This window comes from Vigna unguiculata, chromosome 7 (genome assembly GCF_037176805.1).
Source record: "Vigna unguiculata cultivar grain cowpea cultivar isolate G323 ecotype 2 chromosome 7, ASM3717680v1, whole genome shotgun sequence".
In the NCBI taxonomy this organism is placed as follows: domain Eukaryota; kingdom Viridiplantae; phylum Streptophyta; class Magnoliopsida; order Fabales; family Fabaceae; genus Vigna; species Vigna unguiculata.
The window spans coordinates 8,438,539-8,455,858 of NC_140798.1; the positions used below are offsets into that span (position 1 = coordinate 8,438,539).

A 17,320-nucleotide genomic window follows, 5' to 3' on the forward strand; every position below is an offset into this window, starting at 1 on the left:
AATATAAATGTTTTGATGTCCGAGAAAATAGACATAAATGTTTGAATGTCTTGATTTTTCTTGATTTGGTTTCATTTGGATTTTAAGTTTATAATTGGTTTGTGATGGAGGAATGGTCTGATTTAAGCTCAATAACATATAAGCCGAGTATTATCTTGGTCTACAATGTTTTTACAGTGGCCAGTGCATACGTTTAATTCAAGCCTATGACCATTTTATCATTTTGAATTATTTGGATTTAAATATTAATTAGATGGCAGATTTGAGATGTGGACAATTCAATATTGGCCTGGTTTTATATTTTGTAATTTCACATTGTTATATCTTTATATTATTTGGGTTTACTTTAAAATCGATTTTGGAGTTTCTTCTTGCACCTCCAAACATTTCTCTTGCACTCCAAAACAATTTTAAATTTCTATTTTGCTCTTAAGTTAAAAGTAACTTCATTTTTACTTTTTGTAATTGACCCCGTCCCTAATTTTTTTTTTAAAGGATGTTAATATCTAGTGTCTTATTTTGTTTTACAAATATCGATATCTAATATATTTTTTTTACTCAACATGGATATCGACGTCCGATATTATGTACTTTTTTAATTAATGGATGTCGACATTCATATTTAATTTTGATATACGGAGGTCGGCATTTGATACACTATTTTTTTTTTAATTTTGTTCTCGTTATGAATATAACATCTCATATTGTATTTTTTTTTATTTATGGATGTCGACATCCGATTAACAATATTAAAAAATTTATATATATATATATATATATATATATATATATATATATATATATATATATATATATATATATATATATATATATAGACATACAATATAAAATTAATATATTTTTTCTTTATATTTTAAGAATAAAATAAATATTAATATATATTTATATATATATATATATATAAAATTTATTTTTATGTAATATATCGATATATCAATACGAGAAATTAAATTAAAAAAATTAATTTTTTAATCAAAGAAATAAAAAACGGTAAAGAGAAAAAAATTATATACATATATTTTTTTTCTTTTTCCTTATTACATTTTTGTTATTTTGTATTTTGTTTTTTAATTTACCTATTTTTTTTATTGCTACAAATTTATTTATGGTTTTATTTTTTAATTTGTTTGATATTTATTTTTAATATATATATATATATATATATATAACCCTTTTTTTTCTTTTTTGTCTCAAACCATTTTGGCCTGACCTTCTTAAATAGGCCCAAGGAAAACCCCCAAGGAAAACCTCCAAGTGCGTCGATACTCACGAGACAATAATGAATTTCAAGTTCAAGAGATGTTTTCTCCACATGATCACCGCCTACCAATGTCTTTTACAATTAAATTAAATGATTGGTGGTGTGATTGTGGTCATTTTCAAGCTGTTCGACTGCCTTGTCATCACGTAATAGTTGTTTGCTCTTTCTCACATATAGACCTAACCTCATAATCCACCCAATTTATAGCCTCTACAACATCAACAAAGCATATGAAATACAGTTTCATCCGGTTAGGAATAAAGAATATTGGTCCATATACACCGGACCAAATTTTATTCCAGACCCAAACATGCGTCGTAGGGTAAGGGAAAGACCACCAACTAATAGAATCCATAATGAGATGGATGAACCAAATCCAAACAGACGAAGCAAAAGTTCATATTGTAGAAATGAAGGACATCATAGGGGCAATTGTCCCTACCGTCAGTAATTTATTATTTTATCCAATTTTCATGTAACTTTTATTATATTATTTTCATTATGTAATTTTTATTATGTATTGGTTGCGAATTTTTATTATCTTATTTTTATTATGTGATGTATTTTTTTAAATTAATTTATTATACTAATAAAAGAATCCCAACAAATTAAATATACTATACAAAAAATTTGAGAAATGTAAATGATTGAAAAAACTGAAAATTGAAAATTTATAAAACATAAAATAAAACTGCAATGAAAAAAAAAATCAAAAACTGAAATCGGCCTCCTGCTGGACGACTTCATCACGCTACATGCAAAAACCGGCCGGAGGCCGGACGACTTCATTTAAAAAAAAAAGGGGGGGAACCGGCCTCTGGAGGACGACTTCACCTTAATGTCGTCCTCCCACCGGACGACACGACCCACTTTTACAATATTACTTCAAACAGATCCCTTTTTACAAATACGCTGAGAAAGTGACCCCTTTTTACAAATTTTCCCACATTTATTAATTAATTAATTTTCACGGGTCTTACATCCCTCCACCAAACTCTCTAGATGCTCCACCACCGGGTAACTAGAACTTGAAACTCAAGTTCTTTCATGTTCCTTTTCTGCTCCTAAGCTTGGTTTCATGTTGGTCCCAACCATAATCTCATTTTTTTTCATTCCTATATGTTATGTTTCCAGCTTCTTAAAGTTGCTCTTGGTCTTGATTCTCCTCCGCTAAGGGTTCCTTAAGTTTAGCTCCACTCAAAGGTAAGGGAAGCTAGGGTTTATTTTTAATGTTTTCTTAGTATCTGCCTATTTTCAGTTCAATTTCGCATTTATAATGCTTGTATGCAATTGTGGTTGTTTGGAAAATATTGAGATGTTATTTGGTTTTGAATGTCTAGTTGTTGCATGCGTGAACAATAGCGAGAATTGGTATTTTTGCCAAAGCGAGCACGTCTCGCCTAGGCGAGAGTAGCAAATTTAAAATCCGATTAATTATATGTAGAAATCCAATTAATTTTTAAATTAATATAAATTAAAATTTTTAAGTAATATAACATATATTAATCAGATGCAGAAATCTGATTAATGTTTTTTTAAATGTTTTTCGTGTATTGGAAACCGGATGCCAATATTCGTGAAAAAAACAAGTAACAATAGATGTCGACATTTGTAAATGAAAAAAAATTAATTCTGAATGTCGACATCCGTAACGGGTACAAATTAAGAAAAATAAAGTACCAGATGTCAACATCCGTTGAACAAAGGTACTAGATGTTGACATCCGGAAGACAAAAAAAACTTGGGGATGGGGTTAGAGAGAGAAAAAAATGTTGTTATTTTTTAGTGAGGAGCAAAATGAGAATTTAAAATTTTTTAGGATGTATAAAAGAAGTGTTTGGAGGTGCAGGGAGAGGCCTCCTTTAGGTTTAGGCCATTAGTAGGTTTTCCTTTTTTGTTCGCAAGGCCAATTCAGGCTCATTTCACTTTAAGCATAATTACATTAACATGATCCAATTTCCTTTATCAATAAATAAAAAAAAAAGTTAGTTTCACATGTCATTTTAATAAACTTTGGATATCAATAGTTTAAAAAAACATGAGTACTTAAGCGATCGTTCGCATCAGTCTAGTACTTAATATCTATTTTTTTTATAATAATAAATAATTAAAATATGTTTTTAGAAGGTACAAGTAGTTGAGCGATGTCCGCATTAACCTAGTACTTAATGTCTTTTATTTTGTTCAAAATATTTCCAAAATTAAAAACATCAATACCTATTCACTTAAGCTCAGTTCTCATTAGCATTCCCTTTCTTTCACCTTTCTTTCACCTGTAGCTCAGTTCTCTTTTTTAAACACCTTTTGCGTTTGCCATGTCCTTTCTTCCTTCTCTTTAAAGTATAAAATGTAGTTCTTAAGGTCTTCATAAGTCATGGGTCATGCCCAGTTGTATTGATTCAAGTTGTCAAAGTTATCCAATAATCTAAATGGCATGTTTGTCATGGTCCTAGACGTCCTAGGAAAATATAAAAGAGCAAAATATAGCAACAAATATAGATGACACATATTGTCTACATCGTCATCCTCATCGTCACTCTGTAAATAAAAATATATCCTATCAACAATGTCATCTATTGTTATTGGTTGATGTTCAAATAATGACCCGATCACACCACACACAAGACTATCAAATCGAACATCATCACCAACACCATTCAATCCCAAACAAACACAAACATCTAAAATAGATAATCATACCAAATGCTGCTTGATACATATACTTTCATGTTCAGGCACCCACTGACTAAAAGTGTACTTTAACAACACTCCATTAATATCCAACGATTTCTCCATCTGAACACACCATCTAAATGGAGTGACTCCAATTCGAGAGCGGTGTGTGGGTCTCAATAAACCATTTACTTGAACAGTGTAGTCTATTTTTCAATGGTTGCGAACAACAAGCTAAAAGACCAATGAAAAAGTTCAAAAACCAATTGTCAACGAAGAACAAAATATCAACTTAATTAACTAAAATAAATAAATGGACCAAATTCAAAAACATTTATCTTCCTTGACATCCATTCTTCTTCTTCTGCCATAGCAATCCTCAAATCACCTCCTAAAATAAAAACAATACCTAACTATATATATATATATTATGCTTTCAAATATAATACAACAAAAGACCACAATATAGGGACGACTATAGATCAATATGGACATTGTAAGTGTTTAAGATTTTTACTTCCAATTGCCATTATAATCAATTTCCATCCTTCAAACTATCCAGATTATTCTCAATGTCACAACTCACTATCTCAAGGTAAAAAAAATGTACAGTAAAAAATGGAGGCAGAGACACGCAATTGTTCCATTCTCAAAATTTCCCTTTGTTATCAATTAAATGTTATCCTAACACAATCAATCACCAGGAATCCAAATGTTAAAAAACATTAAAAACAAGGACTAGTCACATTATTTAAATCAATCAACGAAGGGGTCAAATTAGAATCCCCTTTTAGAGCAAATAACCAATTGGACAACGCAACACAAAGGGACACAACCAAATCAACAAAACCATGTGTGCACTCATAAAACCTAAAGGAGAAAGGAGAAGGCAACACAAGGGTTCAAAAGTGCCAAACCTCATTTTTGAATTCGACAGCGGCATCAACGAAAAAGGGAATGGAGGAAGATCAATAATGGGGCTTCGTTCGCTATGGGTCGCAAGGCTTCCAGAAGGCCAACACATTGGGGGCTCGTCTATGGGGTTCCAGATTGAGGGTTCGAGAATGGGAGATTGGTAACAAAGATGGAGTTCGAGAGTTCAAAACGATAGTTGCAAAGTGGGGTTTTGTTCGACAACTTTTGGCTTCGAAAATATTGGACTTGCAAAATGGGGTTTTGATGGAAGAATTTGAGTTTCAATAGTGGAGTTGAGATGCACTGAGGATAGGAGCGTGATAGATTCGAAAATGTAGGAATGTGAATATTATGGTTGCAGCTTTTCAATCCCACATCCCACACGCGAACATATAAACTCAATTTCTCTCATTTAGTTTAAAATTAATTTTAAATTAAAATTTATATTTAAATAGCCACGTACACCTACCACGTTGAGTGGTAAAAAAAGTGATATAAAAAAAATGTCAAGTAATCATTTTCCTTATAAAAATTCAATTACTAATTGACTTCGTAAATTATAATACTTTAAGTAGAGTAAAGATGACCTCAATAATTTATGTTTCCCAAATTAGAAGTACATTTTTCGATAATGTTCACGCAATCTTAATCCCACATAATAAAGTTAGAAAAATGCATTTCATAATAAACCTAAATTTTTAACTTCTAATTAAAATATTTACTACTTATGGAAAGAGAATTAATGATTAGTTACATAAAAAATTATTAAACATAATCATTTAATAAAATTAATAAATATAGTATACTAACTTCATAAAAAAGTTATCATATTGTTATGAATTAATGGTCATCTATTGATTTGATACAGTTATTGATATGATATAATTCATATGATTTCCATTACTCTTTATTCTTTTATGTAAATATTAGTATTAAATATTTGATTGATTTGTATCTTTTATGGGTTACATGTTGTATGTATAGATAGGACTCTTCCTATCAATAATAACCCACAGAAAAGTTGCTCCATATTCTCTCATTATCTCTTCTTCCTTCTCTTCTACTCTTTATTATTAACTTTATTTTATAACACGTTATCAGCACGATGTTCCAACCAACCGAATGCTAGTGAAAGCTATCTAATGATAGTACTCTACGTGTCTTAATTCAGGCTCTTTCTAATCCTTTCTTCTCTTACAATTTTATCTTATTTTCTTATCCTTGTGTTGTGATAAAAATTGGTTGACTTTATCAACTTTCATCTTCATCTTACTATTATTATTTTTATTATGATGGTGATTATTATTATTATTATTTTATATGTTAGTTCTAAACATGCCAAACGTTGTAGAATTTGAATTTGTAACTCTGGATATTACAAGGAAAAATTAATTATATTGGATATTAAAGATTGAAATACATTTAGATGCAATGGGTCTCACAAATATTTTGAATTTATTTCATGTCTTTGTATGACTGAACAAAACAGTGAAGCTTTTGATGAAATATCATGAGATCCGTCCATTCCCAGAAGTGGATGTAGCAATATTTCTTGTTTATATTTTCATGGTCATATTCATGGCCTTGACTGTGGTTGTGGTCATGCTAAGAATCATGATTGTGGACATGGTCATAAATAAAATTTCAAAAAGACACATTTTATTACCAAAAGTGGAACAATGTGAAAAAAAAGGAAAAGAAAAATGTGGTGTAAACCTTACCTTACAGGCCAATTTTGTGAGGTTGAGTCAGACTTAAAGTCCACTTCTTAACATGGTATCAGAGCCATTGTTTAAAGCCTATCCTAGGGAGATTTGTGTTTGTCAGGCATATAGTTCCACCTGCTATCGGACCGCTATCAAACCATCCATTAATGTCTAGTCCCACGCACAAGATGTATATCACAAAATGATAACATAAGTTATCATTACATTGGTAAAAAATACTGTCGTACATAAAGGCATCTTAAAATATAAGGAGAAGAACATATAATGATGAAATCGTTAGATACAAAACACAATTGGTTACTCAAGATTTTTCACAAAAACCTGATATTGATTTGTGAAAAGACATATTTAATGGTATTAGATGCAATGCAACAACATAGTAAAATTTGATTATCCTAGTTGCACAACAAGGTCTGTATTTACATCTAATGGATGGTGTTACAAACTATTTGTACGGGTCCTCTTGATATTTATATAAAAATCCTTGAAGGATTTAATTTGTCCAATAAGACAAATTCTAAATAGGGTTATTCAATAAATTTGAATAAGACATTTTATTGATTAAAGCAATGAGAACGTGTGTAGTATAATCGTCTTATTGGAGAACTAAATTGAATAAAAAATAATAAAAAAACCAAAATAAACTAAAATAACAAATTAGAGAACTAAATCATTAATTAAGTCTTTATTAAAATAATCTTCATCCGTATGACTTTTTACTATAGTTAAAATAATATTTATTTACTAAACTTTTGTGTTTCAAAGATAAAAATAATTTTTTTATTTTGTACCTATTTTTTAAAGATAACATTACTAATTATTGTTTAAAATTTTAAATTAATAAAAAATATTTTTTATTTTAAAATTATAATATCCAATATGAGAAGAAATACGCATATTATCTTAATTTTACATTATTTACTATAATTTTAAATTATTTACTATTTTAAAAAATTTATTTTATTTTCAAATACATAAATTGTTTAATATTAAAAATTTGGGTTTTCATAAATATCTTTTTTATTTAGTGGTATTGACTTCAACTAGAGATGGCAAATAAACCCGCCCCGTGGGTATTGCCCGAACTTGTCCCTGTTTTGACGGAGAATCCCCACATTGATTGGGTATGAGTATGGGTATGGAGAATCCCCGACTTTTTCAATTGGCTATGATGATGGTTATGAGGATGTACATATCCCCGCCATAACACTCGTCCCCGCCATATCTCCTTCATCATTTGAATTATTAAAATATTCACAATTAATTAAGTAACCTTATATATATATATATATATATATATATATATATTCAATTTTTTATTTCATCTAATTATTTGGTTTGTCATGAAACTCATTCGCATCTTCAATATATTTTTCATCTTTTATCATAACATTTATGTAATTATGTTAAAATGATGTATGTCATTTAAAAAAAAATTATGTCTCATATTTGAATATTTCTATTATTTTTTAATATTTTTATTTATTGTATATTTTCCTTTCACATGAGTATGTTTAATACTCTCAATTTAAGTGTTTAATAGCATAAACCTTTAATTTACTAGGTAATATAAAAAAAATATTTACTTATTTTAATTAATTTTTTTCATTTGAAGAACTCTTTTGTTTCGCTAAAACAATTATTTCTCAACTATTGAGTATATATGTTGATATTTGTAAAGTGTTCTTAGATGTCTAAGGTATTTTTCATCTTATCATACCCTTAATTATACATTTGTTTTTCTTTGTGCGATTTCTTTCAATAGTTTCTAAGACATACATTTGTTAATTTTTTAATATTTTTATTTGTTGTTTATTTCATCATGTAGAATACTATTTTAGTATATTTTATCTAATTATTTTTTATTTTTTAACTCATTATATCAATCATACTATAATTTTTCACTATAATTGTATAAATAACTTTTATTTACTACAATATCAAAATTTAATGTAATTGCCATGAATATTTTTTTATCACCATCCAACATATATTGGAGTTCAAAAGATACAATATTCATGTTAAATTTTTTTATTATGTTTATTATTTGTTATTTGCGTCATTTTGATTAAGTGATGTATTATCATTTTTATTAGTGTATAAAAAAAGAGATTCATTAGAATTTAAAAAATTGAAGTAAACAAACATTTAAAATATAATTTAATTTGAATATTTGTTTTCCTTTAAATTTTTTTAAATTTTATCAATTAGGTTTCATTAATGTTTGAAGTTTGCAAATTTAGAAAATGTTTTAGTTCTCATGAAATTTTATTTGGTATTCCAATCTAAATTGTAAACAATTATAATTTATTTCAAAATATTTGATATCGAATAAACAATCATCCTCCTAATATTGAATATTTGATAATATTATGTTTCATTTACCGTAATTTTTTATTATTTTATAAAAATTAATTAAAATTTATATTAAAGTAGTAAGGAAACGGGTACGGCTATGGGTACGAGATTATACCCGTTACCTAGTGGGGATGGAGATGGGTATAAAACTTTAATACCCGTTAATTTTAGATATGAGAATGAAAATAAATTTTTTTACGGGATAAATATGGGATAGTGAAATTCGTCCATACTCCGTTGTCATCTCTAACTCCAACTTTATAGTTTCAAAATTATACAAAACATTTTAATAAAAAAGATAATATTTTTTACAATTATAATTTTATCATGTGCATTAATAATAACTTTCGAAAAAGAAAAGGGTAATATTTCTCACATTTTAAAATGTTCTTGAGATGTTATTTTTTCTCTCAGCTGTCGTGTCTTGTCTCATCCTTACCCTGTCCTTTTCCCAAGTACTGTAGCCGTTCCCCACTCTCCCTTCAAAACAAACTTTGCAGACAATCTCCTGTCACAACCCTACCTCACTTATCTTTTACCTCTTTCCCATGTTTTTCATATATCTATGTTTAAACATATTATTAATTAATTAAAAAGCAAACTCATCTGTAATATCTATTTAAAACAATCTGTTCTAAAATTAAGTTATTTAAAAAATTGAAAGTAAACAGCATAAGGGATTTTGCAGGAAGAAAATATTATAAGGGAAACTAAACAGCAGAGGACTCTGCAAAAGTCTTACAAACCTGATCTTCTCATATCCAAACTCTTATTAGCCGACCAAACCAAAAGCAACACAAAAAACAGAACTCACTACTCTTTCTTTCTTTCTCTCTCTCTCTCTCCATGGACTTGCACTGGAAGCAATGGAGAAATCAGCAGGAGTCAGAGCAACAACAACATTCCCCAAACACGCCAAAATTTCTCCCTCAACACCATCCACCACCTGCCTCTGCACCACTCTCTCTCTTTCTACCTCAACCCACCACTCTGCCATCGTTTTCTGATTCCACCCTTACTTCTTCTGCACCTCCCAGATTTCCCAGTAAGATTTTCCACGTCCCCTTTTCTTCTCGTTGCTAAAGAAACAAACTTTTTGATGGATTTGCTCATGGTGTTTATGCGCTTTGTTTTCAAAGGTTGTCTCTTTTTGTTGTCTCATTAGGGATCGAGAGTTGTTTCAGCTTTGCACAGTGGCAAGAGCTTGAGTTGCAGGCTCTGATATTCAGGTACATGCTGGCCGGTGCTCCTGTTCCTCCTCAGCTGCTTCAACCAATCAAGAAAAGCTTCCTTCATTCCCCTCTCCCTTTCCTTCATCTTTATCACCCTCCTTGTAAATTTCTAACCCCATTTTCCTTCTACTTTCTAATGGTAGTCAATAGAAGATGAACCGTTTATGTTTCACCACATTTATCAGTTATTTTGTTTTCTGTCTATCAGGAACAGAACTTAATTAAATTCACTTTGATAGTAGTTTTCTATTTTTTTTTTCTTACTGATTATTGTGATGATTTTGTTAGAATTTTATTTCAGTAGTCTTTATTAGGGGAATTACTAAAGTGAAATTGATTATAATTTATTTCAGAATCGACTAAAAATATTGTGTTAAGTTGTTTAATATTCTGTCAAAAGACTGTATTGAAGTTTAATCCTTATATAAGACATGGTGATGAGAGGTTGTTTCAGTTTTGTTCATGATATAAAGTTCGAATTTTGAATATGCAAAATGTTTAAAATATTGAAAAAAAGAAGAATTTTATCATTCATATAGTAATCAAGTTAAGCGTAGTTAGGATTACTTTTGTTACTTTTCTTCTATTTGGTACTTTCCTTTGGGGTGTTTGCTTTACAAGGGTAGTAGAATACGAAAGGTTAGTTTCTAGGCCATAATACCTTAGCCCATTAATGTAAGTTCATTTGGGTGAAAGAATTCTGAAGAAAGAATTGATTTTTTTTTTTGGCATCAGTGTTGGAATCAGGGTACTATTGGGGAAGAGAAGCAGTGGATCCGGAGCCAGGGCGGTGCCGGAGGACGGACGGGAAGAAGTGGCGGTGCTCGAGGGAGGCGGTGGAGGGTCAGAAGTACTGCGAGCGGCACATGCATCGTGGCCGAAACCGTTCAAGAAAGCCTGTGGAACAACCTCATGCATCTTCTTCTCCATCCTCTGCTTCCTTCAAACATCATCATCTCCATCACCACAATCAAATGTATGCCTTCACATTGTGAAGTTTGTTGCATTTCTTTTTGAGTTTCATTTTCAATTATGTGGAATGCTATGTCAATTGGTCAACCACCATAGCTTACCAAAAGGGTTGCTGCTTCATAGTGTAATGAAAGTTCTTCATCCAAAACATAGCTGTTTTGTTCCTCCTTCCTGCAATGTCCTTTCGTGAAAACTAAGCTGTTTTTACTGGTTTCCCTGTAGTTCCTCTGGGGCCAAGGCTGACAGCAAGAGCTTGTCTGAAAACCGTGATCATGTGGATGGGGATGGCAGATCTGATAGCCATGTCCTGAGGCATTTCTTCGATGATTGGCCAAAGACAGTGCAAGAAGAAGAACATGGTGAAAGCAATGGTAGCAAGAACAACAACACTGGAACATATCTTTCGATGTCAACACAAGGAATCACTTCCTCGGATGTGTCATTGAAACTGTCCACTGGTCATGCAGAGAATACATGCCACGTGGGTTCAGTTGGAGGACCACTTGCAGAGGCACTGCGATCATCCACCGCCACTTCTTCACCAACCAGTGTTCTGCTGCAGTTGCCAACTACTTCTGCTTGCGACACCAGCGTCATCAGCACCTAAGAGTTGCTGGGGTTTGTGAGATTTTTTTGTTACTTTGGAGAATTCTTGGACATGTATGCTGCAAATAGTTTTTGTTACTTTGGAGAATTTTTTGGCATGATAATAACTAAGGAGAATAGTTTGAGTCCTCTCAGCTGAGTGAATAAGCAACTTTACCAATTTCATGAATGTAAAAAATTCTAATGGTATGAGTAATAATAGTTTCTGATTAAAGAATAAGACTACAAATGTTTGACACAGCGTTTGGGTTGGACTTTCAGAAAAATATATAGAAAACGTAAAACGTTCACTCACAGTATTCTGTTGTAAAGCTTCTTGTATGTTTACTTATATATGGAAGAGTCGAAAATGACAAACACATTAAATTCTCTATCTTTAACTGTGCAAAGACTTTTGACTTGCAACATTTGAATGAATTCTTAGTCAACTTGGATGGTTAACGGCTTTAAATTGTGGTTGCATTCAATTGGCAAAATTGCGGGTAGTTGAGGACATATGCGCCTATAATTGCGAAGTGCAGTATTGTGGTGAAAACTTCAGAAACTGATGAACATATAATTTATGAAAGGAGTTGTAATAGGTATGTTTAGAAGTGTGATAATTTCTTCAATGGATCTTCTAAACTTAACATATAATTTGACGATTGTTTTGAAAGGAAATTGATACTTTACAAGTTCCCATTTCACATACATGAATGTCCATTAAGATCTCAATAGCATCATACCTAACTAGACCTTGATATGTTTAAGTTGGTAGTAGTACAAGTTCTTCAGTGTTGTGTTGTTTTGAAGACCCACAACAAATTTCACTTTTCTATACATTCATTACTCAAGGTGCAATTGTATGAGATCTGAAAGAGTTTAGGAGATGCACATAGAAAGTGAACACCTTCCTCACTTGTGTGATTTGGCCATTTACAAAAAGAACAACCAAATAAGAAATAAAATAATTCTTACTTTCTAGGATGCAACGTTGAAAAGAATATGTTTTGGCTTGATGACTTTAATTTGGTGTGTAGTTCAATTTATAAATGAAGAAGCATAATGGTTGTATATGTAGTGTAAATACAATACGTAATGAAAAAATTGAATAAGAGACACACCTCTCATCTAAGATCACTTTTGTGAGATCTTGACGTTAAATAAATATTTTAAGTAAAAGATATAATGATTTATTAGTTATATAATTTAGAAGATTTATTTTATTTAAAGAAGTTCTAAAAGATAAAAGGGTTTAGTAATTATTTAATTAAAGGATTTATTTTATTTAAAAGATTTTGATAAGAGATAAAATTATTTATTATTTAATTTAAAAGGTTTATTTTCTAAAAAATAAGATTTGAGGAATAATTATTCAATTAAACTTGTTATGTTATAATGTTAAATTGGAACTTTTAATATCATTTAAATGCACTATAAAAATATTTTCTTAATTGTTTAATATTTTCTTTTACTTCTTGTTATACATCTCTAAATACATGTTAATCCTTATTAATTCTTGACTGTTTTTGCCCAAAAAGATTGTAAATTTGAATGAAAGATCACTTAGAAACAAAATATAAATGATTTACAAAGCTAGAAGCATTCTTCCACTTTTTCTTCCTCTGTTCTTCTCATGTCTGAAGATTTGGAACTGTTTCTGGATTGTGGGTTCGAGACAATTTTACTAAAAAATGGCTTGCTGTGTAATATTACTATAATTACCAAAGTGAAATGATATTTTAAACTGTTAGAATAAAGGAGAAAACAAGAAGAAACCAGTGCATATGTATCTTGGACATTGCGTGTCCTGAAACCAAGCAGAAGTTGATAAGAAATAAACACAGACAAAAAATAAGAAACCATAAGCACAAAAACACAAATTCTAAATCATGAATTTTAAGACGAGATATAAAAATAATTAAGGTATGATGAAATGTATATTTTGTTTCCTCTTCCATACATGATCCACGGGTAGATATAGAATCCCACACAGAAAAATCTCACCAACCTAATCAGTTCACTCAGAAAGAAAGAGAAGAATCATTGTTGTTAAGCAGTAAAATGAAAGATTAAGATCCATAGGATTGGGGAAAGGAATAGTTCCATGTTTTATTAACCACCTAAATTTCAGATCAACACAAAATATCTCATCTCTAAATGCTCATGAGATCTAAAGCTTAACAACTTGACTACGCCATATGCAAGCAAAAATATCAGAAGTATCAAACTATTCTGCTAATACATCTGTATCACGAATAATCTTCTGTGAAGGAAGAATAATTGCAGCCACTGGTTTATCTTTAAATCCGCCACCTTCATCAATGATCAGCCTTAAGCCTTCTATATGAAGTTTGGCATGGTGACCACTCACAATGATGGTTGGACTTGTAGTTAGTTCCTAAAAGAACACAATAAGCCAATTTATTTAAAGATTCTACAGAAGAAAAAATAAATGCATAAATATCCTTTTAGTCCTTAAAAATATAGTTTTCCCTATTTAAAACCATATGATGTAGCAGTAACATTATAATATGCAGTAACTTATCACCTCTGGAATATCCCACACAGTCTTTCTCCCACTTAGAGCCTCCACCTTAGGCACCCGAGTATCTCGAGCTTTCAAAAGTTTTAACTGCTCTTTCACATCTACTTTTTTCTGCAAACCAGCATGAACAGCAATCAACTTGCAGCACTTGCTTCCATCTTCAGTGTTAATGAAGACATCGTCCTGGCAAAATTTGATCCAGAGAATTTTCAGCAATTTTCAATCTAATTCAAATCATTAAGCAAACGAAACAAGGACTGCCAAATCAAGAGGCAACCAGATAACTTGGAAATCTGTTATATGATACGAAGCATAAACACAAAGAGGCAAACAAAGTAAGCCTCACCTCTTCATGGACCCAAACCAAATCAGTCAGAAATTTCTTATGCTCATCAGGAACAGCCTTAACCAAATCTGCATGCAATGAACTGTCCTTCAGTCCAGAAAACAGTACTCAATTTAAAAGAAAGCGCTAGTGAGACTTCAAAACAGTACTCATACATTATACTTCTAGGACAACCAAGATCCCCTAGCTATATAACTATAACTATAATTCACCAATGCCATTCATAGTAAACCTGAAGCTATATAAAACTGCACATACTAAGTTACAAACCAAGTTATCAAGATCAATGAAACGAAGCAAACTTCACCACAACCTCAACATTTCAAAAACCTTGACATGTCAAAATAACACAATTAACAGAATTGACATGTCAAAACCTTGATCAATGAACACATGCAATTTACTCTTCTAATTAGCGCTATTATGACTTTCTTTAAATGTATCGGAAAGTTTAACCGGTTTCCTATCATCTTTCCTTATCGGGTGCTACACCAATTTTCTCGAGTCCAGATTCTACTTGATTCTTTGGTATGATTCTCTGTTCAACATTAAAAATGCACTATAAAAAAACCACCGAGGAATACAAATTCAATCTTCTCTTGTATGTATATTATTCTATATGTTGTCATTTATTGACATTTATCTTACTATTCTCAGTTTTTGTATGAAGTAAATAAATGCTTAAGGCATCAAATTTATATCAATCAATTGATTTATTTTTCTCATTTCAAAAATCTATCCAATCAGAAAATATTTATTAGAAATTAAAATATTATCCTCCTTTCCTTCAATGAAACCCAATTCTAAATCATATCCCACAAAATCCAAACACCCATGTCCTTAAAATTTGTTGATGGATCTTGGTAACACCCTAAGACATTGGCTATGAAATATCTCAGGTACGATTAATCAAACACCCATGTCTTTCCAAATTAGTCAATTCTTTTATCACCAAAATATTTGAGTTTCATAAATATTGTTATCCTATAAATAATAAAGAATCATTCTAAATATAATGTTTGCACTCTGATAACAGATCATATCTGCCATACACTGATAATATATCCTATCAGTCATACACCTTTAGTTTTAGAAGTAAACTTACCATGCATGATTACTTATGTTTGAATAAGAAGTTATCTAATATAAAGTTAAATTAAATTCCAATTTTTAAAATAATTATTAAAACAACTAACTTACTTAAAATACATGATAATCGATAATTTTACTTGTAACCATTATAAGAGCTTGAGACATTCCTACAAAACTTCAGTTCTTTGAGCTGGTTAATCTCAGAGCAAGGGTATGATAATCTATAACTGAATATCACTTTGAAGAAAAACTTTGAGAAAATATAGATTGGTTTTACAGTATCATACAAATTATGTGTGATTTAAGCTCATAGTGTATATAGTGTGTGATCATTAAAACTTAAAATCTTTTTCTTTCAATGTGAGTTATAAGTAAATTGAATCCGCAGGAAAGGAAAAGAAGAAGAAAAGAATCAGTGGTAGGCAAAGCAAAGAACAAGAGAGGCTAACCAGCGGAACCATGGGGAACTCCATAGGATTCAAAGGTTGGCCCAGCGTCGTAAATCGACCCTTGATATTCCGTCCCCTTGACAGTGTTAAACCTCTCCTTTATCTTACCACTCCACCTTCGACCTTGCAGGTGCATATTCTCGAACCCCTCACCACTGAACCACCCTTCACGTTCCTCGCTAGCCGAGTACTCCTTCCACCCATCCGAGAACGGCGACCCGTCCGGAGGTGGCGGCAGGAGGTGGAGGAAGGCGGCGAAGGCCAGGTCGTGGTTGCCGGAGAGGAAGACGTGCTTCTGCCGCGGGTAACGGGAGGGCAACGCCACGAGGAAATCGATGACGAGGCGGGTGTCGGGACCGCGGTCGCAGTAGTCGCCGAGGAAGATTACGGTGGCCGTTTCGAATTCTGATCTTTCGATGCTGCGTTCGAGATTCGACCATAGATTATTCAGCTTCGTTATGAAGCCGTGGATGTCGCCTACGCAGATTACAAGCCTGGGTTTTGGGTTTGGGGGCTCTGACATTGGTGCTATTTTCTGGGTTTCGGTTTGGTTCCAAGTGTTCTACTTGGTCAGTTTTGAAGAGTTTTATTTATGCACGTGTCTTAAGCCAGAGGAGGGGATTCGGATTCTTTATACATCACACATTCTACGGTTGTTATGGTTCTTATGGATCGGTTGCATTCTATTTTCCAAAAGCTTGAGAAATAACGTAGTTCTTACGATTTCAGTTCACAATTTTGTTAAAGAAACACATTATATTTGATCAGATATCGTTCCCAGATCATAGGATGTAAACAGTGGCGGATTAATCTAAAGTTTAATAAAACTGATTTAATTTGCGATTCGAATTTGTGCTTTAATTAGTTCTGAATTACACATCTTATATTTTTCATGAAAACAAACGGCAAATACCCAAAATAGCACTCAATCATGAAAAATCCCTCCCGGTGCGATTCATGGTAGAATGGGTGATCAATCTGTCAGACATGCACAGCCTTTACAAGGAACAGCCTCTGACTTGAAGGCTGTATATTATATTATGACAGTATCTAGTGAAAAGTTTGTGCACGAGATTCCTCAAACTTCTAAAATATACAATTTCATAGTTTTGTTAACTTCATCCTCCAACTTATTTGATTA

General features: G+C 31.5%; 2 protein-coding genes and 1 long non-coding RNA gene across 3 annotated transcripts; 1 reads left to right on the forward strand and 2 right to left on the reverse strand.

Annotated features, from left to right (window-relative positions):
- Nucleotides 1-3,644: 3,644 nt before the first annotated feature.
- Nucleotides 3,645-5,263, reverse strand: LOC114190827 (uncharacterized). The gene is made up of 2 exons (XR_003605863.2): nucleotides 4,873-5,263; nucleotides 3,645-4,346 (listed from the first exon to the last, which is right to left on the reverse strand). It is a non-coding gene; the product is annotated as an uncharacterized LOC114190827 (long non-coding RNA).
- A 4,415-nt stretch (nucleotides 5,264-9,678) lies between these two features.
- On the forward strand, nucleotides 9,679-12,005 carry LOC114190426 (growth-regulating factor 4-like). The gene is made up of 4 exons (XM_028079303.2): nucleotides 9,679-10,000; nucleotides 10,121-10,288; nucleotides 10,923-11,163; nucleotides 11,382-12,005. The coding sequence occupies exons 1-4, from the start codon at nucleotides 9,802-9,804 to the stop codon at nucleotides 11,764-11,766; spliced, it is 993 nt and encodes a 330-aa protein (XP_027935104.1). The 5' UTR covers nucleotides 9,679-9,801; the 3' UTR covers nucleotides 11,767-12,005.
- A 1,651-nt stretch (nucleotides 12,006-13,656) lies between these two features.
- Nucleotides 13,657-16,908, reverse strand: LOC114190621 (tyrosine-protein phosphatase RLPH2-like). Its single transcript, XM_028079582.2, has 4 exons — nucleotides 16,180-16,908; nucleotides 14,639-14,706; nucleotides 14,296-14,475; nucleotides 13,657-14,145 (listed from the first exon to the last, which is right to left on the reverse strand). Exons 1-4 carry the CDS (start codon nucleotides 16,700-16,702, stop codon nucleotides 13,975-13,977), a joined length of 942 nt encoding a protein of 313 aa, XP_027935383.1. The 5' UTR covers nucleotides 16,703-16,908; the 3' UTR covers nucleotides 13,657-13,974.
- Nucleotides 16,909-17,320: the final 412 nt, after the last annotated feature.

Coding starts and splice junctions, on each gene's coding strand:
- LOC114190426 (XM_028079303.2), top strand. CDS start 9,802: ATGGACTTGCACTGGAAGCAATGGAGAAATCAGCAGGAGTCAGAGCAA. Junction 10,001..10,120: donor TGCACCTCCCAGATTTCCCA/GTAAGATTTTCC, acceptor TTGTCTCATTAG/GGATCGAGAGTTGTTTCAGC. Junction 10,289..10,922: donor TCATCTTTATCACCCTCCTT/GTAAATTTCTAA, acceptor TTTTGGCATCAG/TGTTGGAATCAGGGTACTAT.
- LOC114190621 (XM_028079582.2), bottom strand. CDS start 16,702: ATGTCAGAGCCCCCAAACCCAAAACCCAGGCTTGTAATCTGCGTAGGC. Junction 14,707..16,179: donor AGTTCCCCATGGTTCCGCTG/GTTAGCCTCTCT, acceptor CATTGCATGCAG/ATTTGGTTAAGGCTGTTCCT. Junction 14,476..14,638: donor TGGTTTGGGTCCATGAAGAG/GTGAGGCTTACT, acceptor AAATTTTGCCAG/GACGATGTCTTCATTAACAC.